Below are 21,704 nucleotides of genomic sequence, written 5' to 3' on the forward strand. Positions count from 1 at the left end.
ATGTTTTTCCATAGGTTTACATACATTCATTTTTTTGCCACATGCTGCACCCGTCTAGTTTAATAAATTACAGCAAGATTCAGGAGAAGGTCATCTTCCGTCATAGTACTGTATCTTCTAATTCATCTAATTTGCCAACTGGAAATTATCTAATGTGCTATTTATAATTTTAAACAATTCATGAGCTAGAACACACTTGCTTATTCTGAATGTGCATCACTATGTTTATAACTGCTTCATAGTTCAATTCATACTCTGAACTAAATCCACATGCTCTGTGAATACTAGAGTTTGACAGGCATGTTTTGAACAGACTGCCAGATTTCTTTCCTTGATGAGTGATTCAGGTTACAAGCATATGAATGCACCCATTATAAATTACTTGATTATATACTTGCAGGACATTAATGGAATGCGATTTATGAAAAAAACCTGTTTAAAATTTTATAAGGGAGTTTTACGTGAGCTCCTGGTATATTGCACTCTGCTTAAACTTTGATGTTGCACAGGGCCACTTTAAATTTTTAATCCAACATGACTTGATTAATCCAATTTCAGAACACATTTTTTCCATTACAAGGTCACTGGAAGTCTGAAGGTATCACAGACATTAACTAACAACCATCCCTTGTTAAACTGCAAGTGGCTAACATAACCGCCACACAGGAATTAAATCTTGGCCTGATCACTCTTTCTCTGTCACTGTGTGTTTTTTGTGTGTTTTCCTCATACTCATGTATTTTTCTCTTTGTTTTAGGCTTTCCTCCAGTATCCTACAGATGTGTTTTAGTTTTAGGCTCATCTTTAGAGAGGGTAACTGGAGGACCCTCATTCTGCATGCACACAATTAGAATTCATTAACATAGTTAGTGTTCCTGCTCTGGTGTCTTTTATAACACGAGCATGGAAGCAATGGTGAGGTTACAGTCAACGAAAGAGAAAGTGCACTTTTGTTAGTCTGAGATGCTGAAGTGTATAGTATGGGCATGCCAAGAAGTGGCAGAAGTTTCTTAGATTCTGGATACAATATGGTGAATCAATGACTATGAACCATTGTTGCTTTTTAGCATTGTAAGTAACGAGTGTTGCTGCTTTTTCCCCTTACAGGGGCTTTGTTATGCTGGTGGTGAGCAGAGCAATAAGTTGTTTACCACTTTAGTCTTTAATTTTTAGAATGTTGCCTCTAAAACTGTTTGTGCCCTTACAGTTTGTGTTCTCTCTTGTTGCTTCCAATAAAATGATTGGTGTATGGTGGCATGGTGGTGCAGTGGTAGTGCTGCCACCAGGGTTCATGTCCTGGGTGCTTCCTTGAAGAGTCTGCACATTATCCCTGAGTCTCTCCCCCATACCCCCTCCCACCCCCCCCCCCCCCCCCCCCATCCATCGACAGACATGCAGGAAAGGCAGATTAGCAAATTGGCCTGTGTGTGTATTCACTCTGCAATGGTCGGGCACCATGTCCTAGAATTGTTCTTGCCTACCACCCGATGCTTGCTAGAATAGGCTCCAGCAACCCTGCGCTGAATGTTTAGTGACTTAAAGTGATTCAGCTTTTGCATTCTTTTCCAGGTCCATAGATCATGTTTTGAATGTATTTCATTGGCATACACAGCGTGTCTGAGAATGTAGAATCCCTCTGTAGAGGTGAATGACAGTAGCTTTTGGCAAGGGAGTCATTTCTGCCCTTTTCCCAAACTGCCTTATCTTCAAAAGGTGCTGTATAGTAATATCAATGAGAAAGAAATTACCTTGCTAGATGAAAAGGGCTTTGTTGCTTCATTGGGGCTTAAGAGATTTAAGAAGAACATGTTAAGAGAGCCATTTTGTTTCATGGGATTGGTTTTCACATCTTACAATTTGGTGAATGGTTTATACGTATTAATCTTTTATGAAATTGCGAGTTTCCCTTTCCATATTAAATAAGCAATGGAAGTGTTCCTCATTTCTTCCTGTCAATTAGCATTGAAATAATGTTTGTAGGTGCAGCCTTCCCTTACACAGGTCACTCCCTTCTTGGTGTTTGCTATCATGAGAAGTGAGTACACATGTGTGTAAACTAAGACCTGGTATATTCTGTGTTGTATATATAATATAGGCCTTATCTAGCTGTATAAAGTTTTTTTTAATTATAAAAACAAGCAGAAATCGACAAATAGTCGAATATGTTGCATTTGACAAGCCTTTTTATGGCCCCCTTTAGAGTTTGTCATGCTGCTTTTTTCCAGGATGAAGGGAGAGAGAGCAACCAGCTACATAAGCATAAAACATGGAATTACTAGTGAAGCCTTTCTGTCATACTAGCAGTCATTCTAGAGGTGACATTCTGGAGGCATGGTGTGGTTCCAGTGTTCAGCTGATTAAGCACAAATACACTGAAAATTAAATCTGACAATTTTTGGTCGCTGTAATTTGACATTGAACTTAGAATTCTGTGTAGCCATCTATACGTCTCTGATGCTTTTATATAAAACGTTTATCAAACTTCTTGGACTTCAAAGTTGGACCTAGAAATGTTAATTTCATTAAGGTAGACCTAAATGTGCCAATTGAAGATTAATCAGTTTTTTCAAAACTCCTGTAAAATAGCCTTTGTTCTTTTATTCTGTATTTGCTATGCCAGTATACATTGTGCAGGATTAACTTTACCTAAGTGATTATTTATAATTTGAGTCCGTGTCTCATTCATTCCAACATGAATCAAGTTTGTGTGTTGTGTGTGCTTTAACTGTTCGTTATATTTCAGTAGCTTTAAAAACCACACTAGTGACACAAATGTAACGTTCACTAGATCATTTTCAGCAATGGAATAATGCTGATGTAGCACACCAAATAATCTTGAGTCCCTGCAATTATGTGCTTCTTTTAATGCATTAAATATCCTATTATTAGTGTTTGGTCAAAGTGGAAGTTTTGAAACAGTACATGTTATTTTGAAATGAAGTTATAGAGTAGTTAATTTTGTCACAGTTAATAGACTAGCCACAAAAACAACCACTTGGTTTGATTTTTTTTTTAACTTTCTACTACTGTAGCTTGCATCTTCTTGGTGGGATTTCTTCAAGATATTCTGATTTTTCTCCCACACCCCAATACATGAAAGTTAGATTATATGATTGACCTCATGTGAGAAAGTGACTGACTGACTGACTGTTGGTAGTTTTCAAAGCATTTCAGAAAATGCCCAATTCAGTTGATGCCTTTACAATGTTAGTTAGTACACTGTCTAAGTATTTGAAGACTTCCTTAAAAAAATAAAATCCTGTTCAGACAGAATCAAGGATGCATTTGGACAGTTTAGTACGAGCAATTAATGTAAAGTTAATTAATTTTATTAGTGGGGTTAAGATTTGTGTGACATAACAGGTGGAGAACATGGTATTGGTTTTATTTTATATTAATTCCTTGCCCAAAAAAAAATGTTAAAAAAAAAAAAGTAATACTTGGCCAGAGATGCCTGGTTCATTGATTTTGGAGATGGAGCAGGTTGAAAATGATATTTTTAAATTATCATTTAAAACTCTGGGGAAGTATAATTTATCTTTTGGCTTGGATTGCAATATTATATACAGTATATGAAACCTATGAATTTCATAGGCTACTGTAAGGCTGTGTCTTGATTTCTTTTTAACAGTTTTTAACTAGTTATTAGAGATTTTAAGGAATTTCAATAAAATTTTACATTTTTATACAGGTTATTTAACTCTTGGGAGGTGGGTGCCGACTTATAATGATGCATAGTAGTATCTTCACATAGCTGCTGGCCGCTACACAAATACATTAAGGACTATGATCAGCTGGGGGACTGATCAGCTGATACTGGTACATCACTTTCGTTTTCGATTTCCAGATAACTTGCATCAAAATCGTTGCACGATTAGTCAGTCTGATTCAGCATTTGTTCACCTGCTCATTCCTGCCACTGCCGAAAACATATTCAGCCCTCGTTCCCAATGCGTTAATGGGGAACACAATCACATTGCTAATCTAATTTCCAAGATTTGTACTACATGAGAAGCAAGCTTGTTAGTACATCCTAATCCACCTGGACACTGTTTAGTTACCATAAATGGAAGCAGTCATCTCCTCCACCCATCTTTATATTAGATAACACCCTGTACAATGAACAAAAACTCCAAGCACTACAGATTGGCAAAGAGTTGCATTGGTTAATACTGCTTCCACAGATTGAACATCTTGATTTTGAATCCCGTAACCACTCGTTGTTAGTGTGGAGTTTGCCTGTTTTCCACATACCTACATGAATTTTATTCCAAGTGCTCCTTTTTTTTATTCTTACATCCCAAGATGTGTATGTGACTGAAGGTGCCTTGTGATTAACTGATGGGTTGTCAGGGCTATTTCCTGTCTTTTGCCTGATCCTGTCAGGATTGGCTTTAGTCCCTTATGGCTAGGAATTGGATTACATGAGCTTTTATAATGTTTGGTTATGATGGTAGTGCTTTGATATAAGATACAAATTATTGCTAGAGTTGATGCAAATGTAGGTTTAGTGATTTTTAACTTTAATTATACTTTAGGTTGTCGGGTGATTGGAATGAGCATCTCTGTGGTATAAAACCCTGCTTTTAAGCCATGGTTACATTTTGCTTGTATTTGAGTAGCTGCATATGAGGCTTTAAAACTACAGAGTAGTATTATATGAAAAAATATTTTATTAGTGTGGACAATCTATAACTGGAACTCTATGAAAAAGCGATTATCCCCTTATAATTAAGTTATTGAAGCACCTTTAGCTGCAGTGACAGAATTCTAATGTATCCTATAACTCAATATACTGTATGCTATTCACATCACTACGGAGGAATTTTAGCCTAATTGTATATGCAAGACTACTTTCATTTGTAAACACTGATTAGTTTTTAAGCATGAACTGCTTGCCCCATGACATGCCTCAGCATCTTTGTTGGGTTAAAGCCTGCACTGGACCAGGCCAGACCAAAACTTCCATTTTTCTTCTTTTCAGTAATTCTGATGTGAACTTGCTTTTTTATTTTGAATAATTGTTTGCTATATGACTATGCTTTAGGTTATGAATGATGACTGGACATACTTCTTAAGGATTTTCTTGGTACAGATTACAGTTTGATTTCTTTGATTATGGCAAGTCATTCACGTTCTAAGGCAGTAAAGAATCCCCATTACATTACATAGTGTGACATTCTTTGTGTAGAATGCTATGGTTACTTTACGAGGGCCATAATTGGACCCATGCCATTCAAAAAGTTACATTTTTGTCTCACCTGTTAATGAAATATTTTCCGAAAGTGCTCAAGTTCTTCTTAGATAATTTCTACCTTGCTGCTTTCTAATGAAGACCATTTTTGTCTGGTGCAGGGGTTGGCAAAGTCGGTCCTTGACAGCTGCAGTGGCTGCAGGTTTTTGTTCAAACCCAGTTGCTTCATTAGAAACCAATGATTGCCAATCTCAGACCTTATTTAATTTTATGGCTTGTTAGTCTACAATGTTAGGTTCTTATTTTGTAGATTTTTTTCCTTTCTTAGAGTATCATCCAAATGATTTGAAGCCTAAAACTGATCATTTTCAGTCTGTCACATTTTTCTATTAAGTGTTTTATTAAATCAAATCAAAAAGTGCATGATGAACACACATGGCAACAAGCTAAATGGAGAACTGCTGTTTGCTTTGTCATTTATATTTAACTTCTAATAAGAAGCCATTAACACACTGAATGTAGCTGTTTAAGATTGAAATAAGCAATTAAGGGAGGGGAAACTTAACAAGCGAGCCCACTAAAATGAAGCATTAAACTATCACTTAAGCAATAAGAGTTACATCAGAAATAATTGACTGCTGATTAAGAAACTGGTTTGGAACAAAAACCTGCAGCCACTGCGGCTCTCCAGGACCGACATTGCCTACCCCTGTAGTGTCTTTCTGGCTAAGGAGTTGTGAACACTTAACCTCTGCTGATTCAAGAGAAGTTGTAGTTCTTTGGAAGGTTTTGTTTTGTTTATATATAAATATATATATATAATTTTTTTTTTTTTTTTTACTACATATGATGCAAATGTCTGTGCATGTTTCCTTCAATATACTGCAGTTTTTAATTTAGTTTGTAGAATATTTAGTAGACTTCCACAGGTACTGCTTCAATACCACATTATTAATTAGCATTAAGTTGTGCTTTTATGGTACTAAGAGTTCTAGTGTGTGGCTGTTTGAATTTGTTTAATGTTTGATTGAAACATACGGTATGTAAATGGGTGGGTCACTAAAAACTGGATGTTTTGTAAATAAGCTGATATTGTTTTGCTTTAAAGTTATGAAATCTTCAGGCTGCAAATATTAGACTAAAATTCAGCTCCTCAACTCTGCACCCGCACAGGGAGATGATCCCCATACTAACCCCCTGGTGGATTTTAAATATCGCGACCTAATTTTTCTAATTTGAATAACTAAGAAGAAATGTCTGTGGTGGGAGAGGGACTGAGCCTGCAGATAAGGCACTCTTGTCAGTCGATTTGTTTTCCCCAATTAGTTTGAGGAAGCGAATGGTGAAGTAGGGCACTGCAACTCAGTAATAAAAGCATTGAGATGATTGTATTATAAGAGTGCCTTTTACTTGAGAACTTATCGACTACCATTTGAAAGTTTGCTGGTAATTTTGTTTTTTCTACAAACTAAAAGGTATGTTTTTTTTTTTTTTTTAACTAAACCTGTGGTCACTAATGGGACAATGTCTGTTTACTTCAAAGCAGTTGTTCCTGAACTGTGACGAAGGGCAGAAACTGTTCAGTCATTGATAGGAGCAGTAGCATGACATGAAATTGATACTTGGAGCTTTGGAAAACTTGCAGAGTGCAGGGTGGTTGTGCTTGTTACACATGTACTACAACCTCTGCTCATGTTTTAAATTAACATTCTAATTCCTGATGGTTGGTTACATTTTAGTAATAAATGTGCTCTGATGGGCGGCACGGTGGCGCAGTGGGTAGCACTGTTGCCTCGCAGTTAGGAGACCCGGGTTTGCTTCCCGGGTCCTCCCTGTGTGGAGTTTGCATGTTCTCTGGGTGCTCCAGTTTCCTCCCACAGTCCAAAGACATGCAGGTTAGGTGCATTGGTGATTCTAAATTGTCCCTAGTGTGTGTGTGCGTGCGCGCCCTGTGGTGGGCTGGCACCCTGCTTGGGGTTTGTTTCCTGCCTTGGCTCCAGCAGACCCCCGTGACCCTGTAGTTAGGATATAGTGGGTTGGATAATGGATGGATGTGCTATGATTCATTGTGGAAGTTTAGATGTCCCCACTATGAGCTGGTTAACCGGCTACCAGCACAGGGTTATACTGTCATCTGTCTTCAGTTAATGGAGCACACATTCAAGAGTTGTTTCCACAAAGATCATTGTACATTAACAGATTTCATCTCATGATTCTGATGGTCACAACTCTCCAAACATGAGATCTTGAAGAAAACAAGTGTACATCTGGGAAGATAAACATTTAAGATCTGAAATCAGAACACCTTTTGTGATTTGTGTGAACAGCTGAATCTGGCCCAGAATCGAGCTGATTATCCTGTAATGTGTGCCTAGCATAAATTTACTTTGTGATTTTTCTTTATACCTTCCTTGCTGAGTTAGTGATGACAAGTTAATTTATTTATCATCCTATAAGTATACATTATGGGCAGTAGATAGTGATATTCCATATCCTGTTTAATAATAATAATAATTCTTTACATTTACTGTATATAGAGCTTTTCTCAGTACTCAAAGCGCTATCCACACAAGGAGGAACCGGGAAGCGAACCCACAATCTTCCACAGTCTCCTTACTGCAAAGCAGCAGCACTACCACTGCGCCACCTGTGAGGACATTATTTATTGTAATGTAAAACAAAATGCACACATTTTTGTTTATGATTCACTTTACTATTGACACAACATCCCCAATCAATTAGCAAAATGCTTACTTTCCGAAATGCAAAAGGCCCATTTTAGTTTAGTGTGTGCGTATTGTTTAATTGTGCAACTTGTCAGGGTACATTTTTTCAAATCTGGGCCACTTTTCAACATTTTTCCAGCTACAAGAACTGTTGTAGCACAAATTAATTATGTTAGCCTTTTAGTAGTTCAATAGTTATTGAGAAGAGAGAGAAAATATAGTTTTCCTAATGTTATTTTGTTATTATATGTCATTTTCCAATAAAGTTGGAAATGTTGGTTTGAAGCAAATTTCTTATTTGTAGTTTTACCCAATTTGATTTTAAGACATTGAATGTTACTTTTCACATTTTTTTGAGCAGTACAGTTTTTCTTCTTTTTATGTTAATTCATTTTAAATATAATCCTGGAGATTGATTTTTAATTGAATGTTTGTAACAATGAAACTAGAATATTAAATTTGCAGTTTACAAAAAATTGTAGATGTTATGTCTATTTATGAATGACTTTGCATTTGTGTATATGTTTTTCCAAGTGTAGTGCCAAGCTTGTGTGTTACCTTTAAATAATCATGATTTAAGCTCATTTTACTTGAGTGTTTCCTGTTGACCTTGGCGGTTAATTTCTGATTATTCTCAAGGAGAGCTACAAGGATCCAAGTGAATTGATATTTATTTTTGGTATTGCAGGTACTTCTGTTGGATTAGTTGCTGTACATAAACAATGGGAGTTCTGGAATTTTTGAAGTCACAGTTCCTCTGTCATCTTATAATTGGTTACGTCTTTATAGTAAGCGGTCTGATTGTGAACCTTATTCAGCTCTGCACCCTTGTCCTGTGGCCAATCAACAAGCAGTTCTTCAGGAAGGTCAATTGCAAACTGGCATATTGCATTTCTAGCCGTAAGTATTTAAATTTAAAATTACAGAAGGTGTGCTGTTTATTTTCTAGTGTGACTGACCATAGTTTGAATTAAATACATATATTTTGTTTCTAGTGGTCTTGTGGTGGTCTAATGCTATACACATACAGCACATTGATTCACTACTACAATGCATATTTTTATTTTTATGGAACTAAAAAAGAATGGTAATTCAATTATTTTTATATTACAGAGCAAGTCATATAATGCCTTATGATACCTTTTGTGTCTGTTATGTATTGTTCAGTAGTTTCTGCTAAGTCATCCATTTTTCAAGCTGCTTATCTTATTTGGAGTTTTGATGCTAGCTCATGGCATTATTTTAATCAAGATAATCCTGGGTTTGGGTGTATCAGGTATACTAGATATCATTAGATTGTTTTTAATTTTCGCTTTAGTTTGGACATCTTGCACTATATATGATATTTATATAAGCAATTTGTTTAGACAACCTCTTGGCATAGCCTGTAGGTGTTGACTCACATTGCATGTTGGTAGACACGTGCTGTTATGATATCTTATCCTACTGATATTCTACTCGGAATTCTCACAGTGACATGACCGAACAAAGCTTAATGCAATGAACTTGGCTATTTTGGAAAAACTACTAGTTCTCAGTCTTGTATGATTAGAATAATCACAGATTTCTTTGACCCATCGCTTCTATTGTATTTAAAAGTCATTGGAATTAACATTAATAAATGCAATTATTGAAATGCAATGCTAAGAATTTAAAATAAATCCAAACTTATTTATATTCTTTAACAATATTGATTTTTTTTCCCTCCTAATATCTAAAATTGTATGCTAATGTTGGGCTTTACATGTATATAGTGTAGGTGTGTATTGGTGTAGTGTAGAAGTCCAGAGTAGAGAATCATGAAATGTAAGCTTAGCAGAATTTTAAATTAATAACCATATTGTCTCTTGCATTTTCATTTTTTTACTTTATATATCTGTTTTCATCTTCAAGTAAAAAAAGCAGGAAAAGTCACTAGTTTGTCATACTGGCTTGACATTTGCTGAGAAAGAGTCTTCTGGGGATCCTTTAATATGTGAACTGAGGCTGCAGGCATATTATTGCCATTATACTAAAGCCTTTTAGTTATGGCAAAAAGTTCACAAGAAAATGCTGTGCTACATTTTGGTTTCGCTTGAAGTGATATTGCAATAAGAAAAATGTACTTGCCTATACTACTCCAAAGAAGCTTATTAAGTTTGCTTTTGTACTATTTTTTTAACATATGATAGTGGTCAACACCATATCAGTTGTTGTAAATATAGACATGGCTGAGAGCTTTCCGGCAGAGAATATAAGGTTATATGTCATAAAAGAACATTTAAATGTTTTTCTAACCTAAGTAATTTTCATAAACAAAAAATTCTTTCAACAGCATAAAAATATGCAATGTTATGCATGCCCAAGATGAAAATGCAGGTTATTTTTTTTTATTTTCCATATTTTTATATAAAGAAAATTATATCATTTTGTTATCTTTATTACTTAGTGGAATGCCAATTAAAACACAGCAGACATGGTTTCAAATGCATGGATTGCTCAGTGCTGATTATACACCGTAGTATGTGTACAAGACTCCATCGTAGCATAAGGAAGAAAATATTTTTAGAGCCTTTCACATGAATGTATGCAAATACAATGATGACATTTTTCTGAACTCTATATTTAAAAAAAGTACTTCCTCCAAAATTTCCCTATATCAGCACCACCCCAGTTAATGGCATTGCATTCCTTATAGTGTTGGATTGTTACTGGAATTTTGACTTCTTTATGGACACCAGCTTTCAGAACTGGTACAAGTACTAAGGTACCAAAGCAAACTCCCTAACCCCCCTCCCCTGCACCCTGTCTCACATCAGCCTGTCTGCTCCATTGTACAATTGTAATTATGAAACGGTGGACCACCTATTTTAGAAGTTAAGGACATCTAATGCTAAATAGCAATCCATATAAACATCATACCTCTGTCATTAACGGTTCAAACATTATGACTTATGAAACATTGTCATTTTTATTAGCAATCATTTAACAGTACAATTAGGGCTGCAAGCCCATTTATTAAGCCTCCATATCTCAGCAACTGGTGAACATATGCCTGAAAGTTGGCACACTAGGTATGGGGTACAATGATATTATTATTTTCAGCAAGTATGAAGCAAATCAGTAATGGTCAGCTGAGAATTTTCTAAAATCTGTTGACTTGACACTGATTGGCTCAATTGACCCTGGGATGTGCTATTTCTGACTTGTAAATTCAAAGTGCCACTAACTAATGCTGAACCCTGCTCAGGCATTTCAGCTTCAACAGACATCATTTCCCACACAGTATCAGAGGGGTTGTGATGCCCAGTTACATCTTATGATTGGGCTGTTGTATGATCCAAAGAATTATCTTTCATATCAGAAATTTTAATGGCCTGTACTTTAGTGTGAGCAGTCTCATGACCTGATTTCCTGATGATGCTATCAAATATCATTGTGAGTTGATTGTAATACTTTGGCAGTTGAGTATTGCTGTTGTCATGCTTTTCACAATTTTATGCTTTTCAAAAATCTTTATCCTATAGTAACACACATACAACTAAATGGCCAATAATGATAAAATAAACACACACAACAGTAAATTACATAGACTACATGTTCTCTCTGCAAAATAGGTATTTATGACGTGAATTTTATGGGTGTATTGTTCATTTAAGGACTTGAAAACTGGTCTGAATAAAGATTTTAATATGAAAGTACAACATACCTTTTTGTTTAAAAAAAAAAAATACTGTAATCAGTATTTTAAGTAATATTTTAAACTCGGAGATGATTGAAGGGCAGAGACTCTACAACAACCTTATACGATTAATCCCAAACATTTAGCGGAGAGAGCTAAGATATTTGTTGCAGTAATTTGTTTGGCCACATAATCTTACAGAAACATGCGACTTATGTTTTACTGTGGTACTCGCATCTTGATGATAAGTACTTCCTTGGGAAGGGGTAGAGTGTCCCTGGTTGTAATTGTAATGTTAAAGGAGTGTTTTAATAAATGTTTCCTATAATCTGAATACTGACTGGCAATGCATTTTGAGAAGAGATATATCTTCCATTTCTGTGTATTTCTCTTATATTCTAATTTTTTAATTAGCAACTGTCATCCTTTCTCCCTGTTCTGAAGCAGTCTAATTGGTTTTGACCCCTGTGATTGATTGCCTTTTACTTTGAAGGAAGCATGGGAGGAAAAAGATATCCTCATAACTGCCATTAAATCCGAGTACTTCTTCATCTTCACCCTGACTCCGCTTATCCCTGACTGAGCTCAGCCATGTGCTTTTAAGCACAATTATGTGGTTTGTTTGGTGTGGTGCCAGGTGGATAGACTATCCAGCTATTGCAAGTCAAAGCTATACAGCACTTAGACTGTGGCAGATGCTGTTTGTTTTTGCTTTGTTTTATAGATGGATTGTATTAGAATGCATGCAGTAAGTATTTGATTTTTATTTTATGTGCATTTCATTGTTGACTATTAAGTTGTCTTTGTGAGAAATGTTGTTTTAGAAAGGTTTAATTTTTCATAGAGTTGGAAGGATTTTAGTTATTAACAACCATTCATCAATTTTTCTAATGTGCTTATCAAGTTCAAACGTAGTATTGAGCTAATGTCTATGGTGAAAGCTTTTGGATTTAAGGTGGTAAATAGACCTGGATGATGGACCAGTCCCTCTAAAAACACCTATGCACTCTCACACTAACTCATACAGTTGCCAGTGTGGCGGACTTCCGGAGCCCTTGCCTGGCCGCGATGCCTATATAGTGGAAGAACCGGGGCAGAGAAAGCATATGCATGGCATTACCTCCCACAGAGCGCTAGATGGCAGCCCCCCTGGATTGCCTCGGACTCCCACAAGGCTCCATGGGAGTTGGAGTTTGGAGCAGCCGTGTTGGGTACTCTGGCCCTTGGCTGCAATACTTCTGCCACACCTGTAAGTGCTGCTGGAAGAAGGTCATGGAACACCTGGGGCACTTTCGGGTGCTTTGTAAAAGTAGCCAGCTGGCTGTGGAAGCCAGAGTCGGAAGGTGGAGGACAAAGCTTGCAGGAGGAGAGTGGAGGTGAAGAGAGAGAAGAGAAAGGAAGGAGGAGAAGGGAAGTGAAAGTATTCTGTTCATTATGTTTGGTGCTTTGAAACTGTGCTGTGCTGGTGGAAAACTGGGAAGGCGTTTCCCAAGGGGGAAAAAATAAAAAATGTGTGTGCTGAACTTGTGTCCTGCGTCGGCCTGTGTCGGGTTTGGGCAGCAGGAGCACCCTCTGTAGGCCACACCAGTTAGCATATTATGCGTATATCTTTGAGAAGGAGGAGGAATCTTGGAGTAGCTAAAGAAAGTCATTTGGAATGTTTGAAGTGGAAATATCGTAACTGTTAGCATTTTACTGAAAAACAACATTCCAATGACTTAATCTAATTCAGGGACATGGTGCCTAACATAACATCATCAGAGACAAGGCAGAAAGTAATTTAGGATGCAGTGCCAGTCCATTGCAGGGTCCACACACACACATAGGTCCAGTTTACAATTGTCAGTTAACCAACATGTGAGTCTTTGTATGTGGGAGGAAAATCAAACTGCATGGAGGAACACCCTTTCTGATAAAAGAAGATGATGTAAACTCTACACAGGCATGAACCAGGTGTGAAATTGGAACTCCAGCTGCTGCATCCATGAAGAAGCAGTGCTAACCACTGAACCACTGTTCCATAATGCTCTGTCATAATTATATGTAAAATTATATACTAATTTGTTAAGTAAATGAAAAGAACAAAGAGAGATATTAGTCACCAAAAATGTATCTCTTAGTGTAAATATAGAAAAAGGAGACTGCGAGGTTTTCAGTGAAGCAATTTTAAGCATGAAAATATTTCTGAAGGTAAGGCCCTGATGAATTTACAACAAGGAAAGAACATGGAAAGCAGCACTGATATTTAGAGAAGCAATCATCTACTATTGAACACAATTGCATACATTTTTTTTTTTTCATCAACTAGGGGGCTTTGCCCCCCGCACGCTTCGCTCGCCAACCCCCGTGTTTGGTTTTCCGGATACACACTTTTAAGATTTTTTTTCTTTGAATTGTTGCTATTTCATTAGTTTCACTTTTATTTCAGAACTTATGTAAAATCGATATTTGGAATCTTTCGAGTCCCAATATGCTGAATCTTTCAGATGAGGTCAGTGAGACATGTGTTTAATAACTTTGTACCATAATTCAGGATAGGTTTCTCTGTTTGGAATTTCAGCACAGACAAAGCGATCAACATCATCAGCAGTTAATAATTTTTTTTGCAAAGTAACCAATAAATGCATGTGAGGTAAAACACGTTTTTGAAATTCTATGACTTAAACTTCAAAGCCTTACAATATTTACATATTTCTGACATATCACCTGTGTCCATATATTCGATCTCTGTTCGCCTTTTAGTTATTTCTCCAAGTAATAATTTCTTTTTTTTGCGCTAATGCGATGTTTACTTTTTTTTTTGACACTGTCGTTTTTTTCTGCTTTCATATTCTGTATCTTGCTCTGCATGTGTTTCGGGCCTACGGTTTTTTTGAGTCTTTTGAGTTCCAGTTTTCATAATCTCTAACCTGCTCAGCATGTGTTTGGCCCCCTTGCTTTTTAACCTTTTTATGACGTTTTAGTTTGTTTCCTACTTTTTTATTTCTGACCTCACTTTGTCCTGCTTTTTTCCCAATGACACCTGGTCCATGATGATTATTTTCCCTTTTTCGAGTGATAATATCCATTTGTTTGTGCATTTGTGTCATGCAAGCGTTTTTTTTTTTTTGAGCCTTTTGAATTCCACTGCTTTCATAATCTGCTCTGCATGTGTATAACGCCAACGTTTGTGAACGTCTTTATGACGTTCTACTTTGTCTTTTACTCTGTCTTTTAATTCTTAGCCCGATTGGACGTGCTTTGTTTCAATTCCACTTGTTACGGGCTGATAAGTACTTGCCTTATTTTCTGAATTTGCACCTAGATTATTTTTTCTTTTTTGCTCTTTTTTTCTCTCCAGTGCTTTTGAGTCTCTTTTCCCCACGCTGCTTTCTTCTTCGTTTAGTCGTCGACGTTTCATTTACAACGTATTGTCCTTATACGCTTTATATGCGCTGAGACCCTAGATCGGTGTGTGCTCAAATCCTTCACAAGACTGAATGTTTTGCTGCCCCATTGTCTTATTTGATAGATTGTAAGTAGGGCGTGTCTTGCAAGAATCTCATGTTCTATGTCATCGCAAGACGGTCCTGGGTCAATCTCAATGGCACAATGTCTCATGTTTAAGGTCCTCGCGGGTCTTTTAACTGTCTTCTGTGATCTTAACGTGAAGATCACGTCTTGATGACCTACGGTTTCTCTCCAGGATTTTTTTTTATAATAGAGAGATATGAGAATTTCTGGGTGATTCCAAAATTTTGATTGCTAGTGTACATCTCAGGATACACTCACTCACGGATCCACATTTACTCATACAGTACCAGTTTAAAACTAACTGTACTCTGTACATGTGAATGTTATCCCTTTGAACCTATAATATAGGAGGAAACCAGAAATCCAAAGATAAATGCTGTAAGAATGTGTTTACCTCAGTCAGTGATTAGGCTGGTAATCAGATTCACTTATGAGCTGTGAGAACACAATGCTAACTATTAAATGAGTTTTCATTTTGTAGTTTTCTCTGGAAATGTTGCTGCAAAAAATCAATCAGAGCTATGGTTTCTTCTTATGAACAGCCACTGTGCAGCCCAAGAAAAAGCCTGCCAGTAGGAAAAGGGGAGACATGTGGCATACAAGTTAATTATAAGTAATGAAGACTTATAGATAGCTTGAATGCTCTATCAACCATTTAAAGTTCACTACAGCATGCATACCAAAACATTTTATGGTCTCCCTGAAAAATAATTTGATTTGTCAAAAATGTAAAAAGACTTGACTGAGGTTCACATACAGCTGAGTTTTCTGAATCTTTGTTGATGACAATGCGTTATGTTAAATGATTTATAGTGGTAATAATACAACTGGCTTGTTTCATTGAACTTTGTTGGTTGTAATCTATCCATAATTCAATTAATTTGAACAGACATCTGATAGAAATCAGTTGATAATCAGATGTTATCAAGTCTTGGCTCACACACGTTCCATTGATCTTAAATTTCTAATTTGTAGTAAGCTGCTAATTCACCTTTGAACACAATTGAACCACATCTGCCTGTGCTTCCTTTCATGAGCATTTCTATTCATTATTCTGTTCTTGATTTGTTAATTACAATATAAATAAACTTCTTAAATCATATGGAGAGTTTAAATTCTATATTTGCAGAATAAAGTGGTCTAAGTAAGCTAAGCAGTGTGGTGTATTGGTTAAGGCTTTGGACTTTGGCTTCAAATCCTGGTACTGACACTGTGCAACAAGTGAGCAAGTCACTTGACCTGCCTGTGCTCCAGTTGGAAAACCAAGAAATATGTAACTAATTGTATCATAAATGTTATTAGTCACCTTGGATAAATGCAGCAGACAAATAAGTAAATATAAATGTACCTAAAAGTGCAATTTTCATTATTGACTGAGGTACTTCTATTTAATTATAAGGCAACGCACACATTACGAGGTTTATTGTTCAAAATGTTTTGTTCTTTTGCCAGGAATGCTAATTCTCTTCTTATCTTGTTTTTTGTTTTCCAGAACTGGTAATGCTTTTGGAATGGTGGTCTGGGACACAATGTACTCTCTACACAGATCCCAAAAGCTATGCGCTATATGGAAAGGAGAATGCTATTGTAATACTCAATCATAATTTTGAGATTGACTTTCTTTGTGGCTGGAGTTTCTGTGAAAGATTTGGGGTTTTAGGGGTAAGTTAAAAAAAAAAATATATATATATATATATATATATATATATATATATATATATATATATGATTGATCTTCAGACTGAGTTTACAACGTTCTCAGAGTTACAATGGTTTTGCGAAACCTACGCAGGATTAATGAGTTGCGGCTTTCCTTCCACTCAGGCTTCACTTTTTTTTCTGCAGCCTCAAAACACAGATAACATGCAGCACATTAGTAAAATTAATTATATTATATGGCTTCCATTCAGATCACTGTCACAATTACACTTATTTAATCAAGAATTGTTTTTTAATTGTTTGATTGGGGTGTCACTGCACTATGTTTTGGAACATGATTTAAGATGGAATAAAAGCACGATGCACTTTGCACCTGCTGTTGCTATGTTGTGTGTACTCATTGCCCAGTATATCTGTTTCATGACTATCGATGTCTCAAGGAAGAAATGCCAGCTGCGGACAACCTAAAGATTACAAAGGAGCATTTCTGCCTGTAAAAATGTGACATGCTGTAGATTTTCTGCATGAATATGCATGGAAACTCATAATTGTGCATATTAGCGCATTTGTTCTGCAGGAAAACACACACTGGAAGTCAAACCCTCGTTGTTTTCCATCAACTGTCCTCCCTGTGCCTGTAGATGAGGATAACCACATGTATACTTTCAAGCATGTTTTGGACTTCAATTCCCATTATTGCCATCATAATTCACAAAGGGGGTAACAAACTAAAAGAACAGCAAAGCACATGCCACAGGGGTCAACTGGGTGTCTGCATGTGACAGGAAATTACTCCAAGTTGTTTATTTTATTTATTTTACTAGGGGGCTTGGCCCCCTGCTTGTTTTGCTCGCCAAACTACCTCCCCCACCAATGGTGGGAGGAAACCCATGCAGACGTAGAACCTGGTGTCCTTACTGCGGGACAGCCACACTACCACCGCACCACCATGCCGCCCTTACTCTGAGGTGTACTACATATAATAAATATTGTGTTGCTTGATTGTTCTAATTGCCCTATTCAGCATGGTATTTCTCTTGTGACTAATGCTGGCAGAACAGGTTTCAGCTCTTGCAACCTGACTGAATTAAGTAGGTTAGATAATGGATGGATAAATGGGCTAATAGGAATGTTTTGAAAGAGACGTCATGAATATTAAACTTTTAACGTTTCATCAATGAAAAAAGATTGTCATGATTTCTTTTTCCCTCCTGTGTAGAGTGCAAAGGTACTTGCAAAGAAAGAACTTTCATATGTACCGCTCATTGGCTGGATGTGGTATTTTCTAGAGATAGTGTTCTGCAAGCGCAAGTGGGAAGAGGACCGCAAAACAGTTGTGGAAAGTTTAGTTAATCTGCGGGACTATCCTGAAAAGTTTTGGGTGAGTAACTGATAACACTGACCATAGTCCTATACTTTATAGTAATGGATTAATGTCATTTTTAATGTTGCAGCTCTTGAAATAGACAGTTTTTCTTATCAAATAATATTTGATTCCTTTTTCATTTATGTGTGTTGACTCACAGATTTCACATAAAAGTTTGGTTAAATAGCAATTATAAATTGACACAGCATAAGTGAGTATGAATGTGCAGGCAGAAGTGACTTGTGGTGGACTGGACTGGACTGGTGGCAACATTGTATTTTGGTTGAACATGCAAGCAGGAATTACTGTTTACTGGTCTATATATAGTAAATGTTTTTAGAAGGTATCTAAAATTCCTAAGACTATCTCCACACTAGTGTTTTTATTTAAACAAAATCAATCTCCATCCTCATTAGAATTTTCACATTGTTTACAAAAGTATCCTTGTCCAAACTAAAATGTCCAAAAACGTATAAGACCTAGACCTTCACCTACACATTGGTGGAAAACTCCTTAAAGGGACTGTGTAGTGAAAACTTCTGGTCCTCTTATGCATTTTATGCTTTCAAAAGTAGCTATAGCGAATTGCCCCCATGTCACAGTAGGCAGTTTTCCACCATAGAAACTTTGTTTGTAGGAACCAGTGATTTCCTGTACGATATAGGCTCTGGGCCTGGACCTTTAACCTTTATGCAACATGTGTGAAAGGCAAAGAAGAGTGATGCAGTGAGGTGCAGTTCAGGAGCTTCGGGAGACCCTACCACCAACCTTATTTCTTCGATGGGATGGGGTTATCTGTTCGCACCACTAGAATATACTGATGCTCCTCTAAAAAAAAAATGCTCAAAGGCTACCTTTACATTGCTCCCTTCCTAGCAGCTGCGTTGTCCGGCGGTGCTTCGCATACTTAAAAGCCCAAACAGCCCTATTGATTTGTTTGCTTTTCTTTCTCTGACATTATCTGCTCCTGATGCGCACTCCTTTGAAGAGGAAGATATGTTTGCATTCTTTTAATTGTGAGTCGGAACTATCATCTCTTTCTTGTCATGGAGCACAGTTTAAACTTTTGAAAAAGAGATTGTTTGCAGTGTTTGAATAACGTTCCTGTCTCTCTACAACCTCCTGTGTTTCTGTGCAAATCTGTGACCCAAGCATGACAATATAAAAATAACCATATAAACATATGGTTTCTACTTCGCGGATTTTCACCTTTCGCGGGGGGGTCTGGAATGCAACCCCCGCGATAGAGGTGGGATTACTGTAGTATCTTCTGTTTTTGAAAAACTGTGTTTGCAGCTGTCTACACTGAAATGCCAAGATGCTGTGTTCAAAAGTATACGATTCTGGAGAACACTTTCAGAAATCTGCGTTTTGGGAAGTTGAAAACACTGGGGTTGTGTGAATGTAAGGTGAAAACCGAGACTAATTTCTCTGTTTTTTGATACAAACATTGCAGTGTGGACATGGCGAAAGACTGTCATGTTTTTTGATGCACATAACTGAAAAGAACTTTGTCATTTACATGCAGTAGATGATTCTACTAGTAGAATATTTTAATTGCTGTTGGGGAAATATGATTACTATTGTCTGTATTTGAATATTTATATTAATAATTTATTTGTATGAGCTTTGTCAGAACACATTCTATGCAACTGACATTGTTAATGCAATAAGGTATTTACTTACTGTAGTTTCTTTGCATGCATTGTGAGTTGAAACTACAGTAACTAAGAGTTTAAAAAATTTTTAAAACCTTTACCAAGTTAAGGTTTTAATTTTTATCAAATAATTCTCAAGCAAAAGAAAACATTAATTTCAAGCCTAAGCATCTCAGAAGTCACAAGTTAATACAATAGTAGAATCACTTCTTTGTCAAACGTACTACATGTTCCAAATTTTATACAAGATTTATGGTCTGTTTTGTTTTTTAGTTTCTGTTGCATTGTGAAGGGACACGGTTCACAGAGAAAAAGCATGAAATCAGCATGCAGGTAGCTGAAGCGAAGGGACTGCCCAAGCTCAAACACCACCTTCTTCCACGAACAAAAGGCTTTACCATCACAGTGCAGTGTTTGAGAAATGTGGGTAAGGAAAAAAAACACACAAGTGTCACTATTAGCCTGATTTTATTATTTACTAATGTAGCCCATGTTATATTTGTGAACGTAATGTATTTCCAGGGTGGCATTGTGTCTCAGTGGTAGCACTGCCACCTCGCATCAAGGAGACCAGGTACTCCCTGCATGGAGTTGCATGGTCTCCCCATGTGCACGTAGGCTTCCTCCAGGTGCTCCAGTTTCCTCCCATAGTTCAAAGACATATGGATGAATTAGTGTTGTTAAATTGCCTGTGTGTGTTTGTGTGAGAATGTGTTTACCCTGTGATGGACTGGTGCCCTCTCCAGGCATTGTTCCTGCTTTTGGCCCAGTGCTTGCTAGGATAGGGTCCAGCTTCTTTATGATCCTGCCCTGGATAAGCATGTTAAGAAAACTGATGGATGGGGGTATTTCCATTGCCTGCAGGGTCCATATACTGCTCATCCCCAGCAATCTGCTTCTAAAAACACACCACTAAGTCATAACTTGTATGTCTGTACTTAGTCTACATTGCAAATGTGGACCACCTTCCAACTGGCATTAAGCTTTCCCAACCATGGACTGTGTTTGAGCTCCAATTGTTTTTCCCATTCTCAACAGATCTTTTCTTACTTGCCCTTATTTCTGTTTTTATTTATTTTTGTTTGTAACAAAGATTATCCAAGCTTGTTGCCATTATTTACTCATTTATTTGTTTTTTTGCGGTTTGGATTGGGTTCATTGAGAATTCATCTTTCTGGTAACATCGGGGAATCTTTCTGACTGTACCTGTGTTTTCCCTGTAGTTACAGCTGTATACGATTCTACACTTAATTTCAGAAATAATGAAACTCCTACACTGTTGGGCGTGCTAAATGGAAAAAAATACCATGCAGACTTGTATGTGAGGTAAGCTATTTTTACATACATTTTATTTGTAGGAAATTAATAATTACATGGTGACTGCTGAAAGTAAAACAGATATTTGAGAGATTCGTTTATGTGTCATTTTACAGAAATGCAGTATAACAAGCTATCTTCACTTAAAATATCCTCATCACATTTAGTTCATAAACACCAGAGCCTATCATAGCAATGACGAGTATAAGGCATAAACTGCCCCAGAACAGATGCCTATTTATTGTGAGGGACACTCACTCATACAAAACCAATTCACTTGTTCAAATAATGCACGTCATTGGGATGTGGGAGGAAAACATACTTTAGAAAAATCCACTTTAACATGGCGCAAAACTACATATTCCACACAGACCTTAAACAGGCTGCAATTTGAACTCTGGTCTCTTTGGTGTTAAGGTAGCAGTGCTAGACTACTATGTCACCCTAAGTTTAAACTCTTTATTTATATAGCATTATTCATATGTATAAAAATGAAACCTTTGTAAATCACTTTAAACTGCAACGAAGACAACAATTATTTAAAGGTGTTTTCATGCTCATAGTCCGTTTACTTTGTTCGAGATCAGCGGATGATTCGTTACTATGTTTC

At 36.8% G+C, this 21,704-nt stretch overlaps 1 protein-coding gene across 1 annotated transcript in view; it reads left to right on the forward strand.

Annotated features, from left to right (window-relative positions):
* Nucleotides 1-21,704, forward strand: part of agpat4 (1-acylglycerol-3-phosphate O-acyltransferase 4 (lysophosphatidic acid acyltransferase, delta)) — a 76,587-nt gene that overhangs the window by 31,479 nt on the left and 23,404 nt on the right. The window contains exons 2-6 of the mRNA XM_028820138.2: nucleotides 8,609-8,820; nucleotides 16,587-16,756; nucleotides 17,973-18,134; nucleotides 20,051-20,204; nucleotides 21,001-21,103. Of these exons, the coding sequence (XP_028675971.1) occupies nucleotides 8,643-8,820; nucleotides 16,587-16,756; nucleotides 17,973-18,134; nucleotides 20,051-20,204; nucleotides 21,001-21,103 (767 nt within the window). The 5' untranslated portion in view covers nucleotides 8,609-8,642. The remainder of the gene's footprint in view (nucleotides 1-8,608; nucleotides 8,821-16,586; nucleotides 16,757-17,972; nucleotides 18,135-20,050; nucleotides 20,205-21,000; nucleotides 21,104-21,704) is intronic.

The sequence above is a fragment of the Erpetoichthys calabaricus genome, chromosome 15, assembly GCF_900747795.2.
Source record: "Erpetoichthys calabaricus chromosome 15, fErpCal1.3, whole genome shotgun sequence".
In the NCBI taxonomy this organism is placed as follows: domain Eukaryota; kingdom Metazoa; phylum Chordata; class Cladistia; order Polypteriformes; family Polypteridae; genus Erpetoichthys; species Erpetoichthys calabaricus.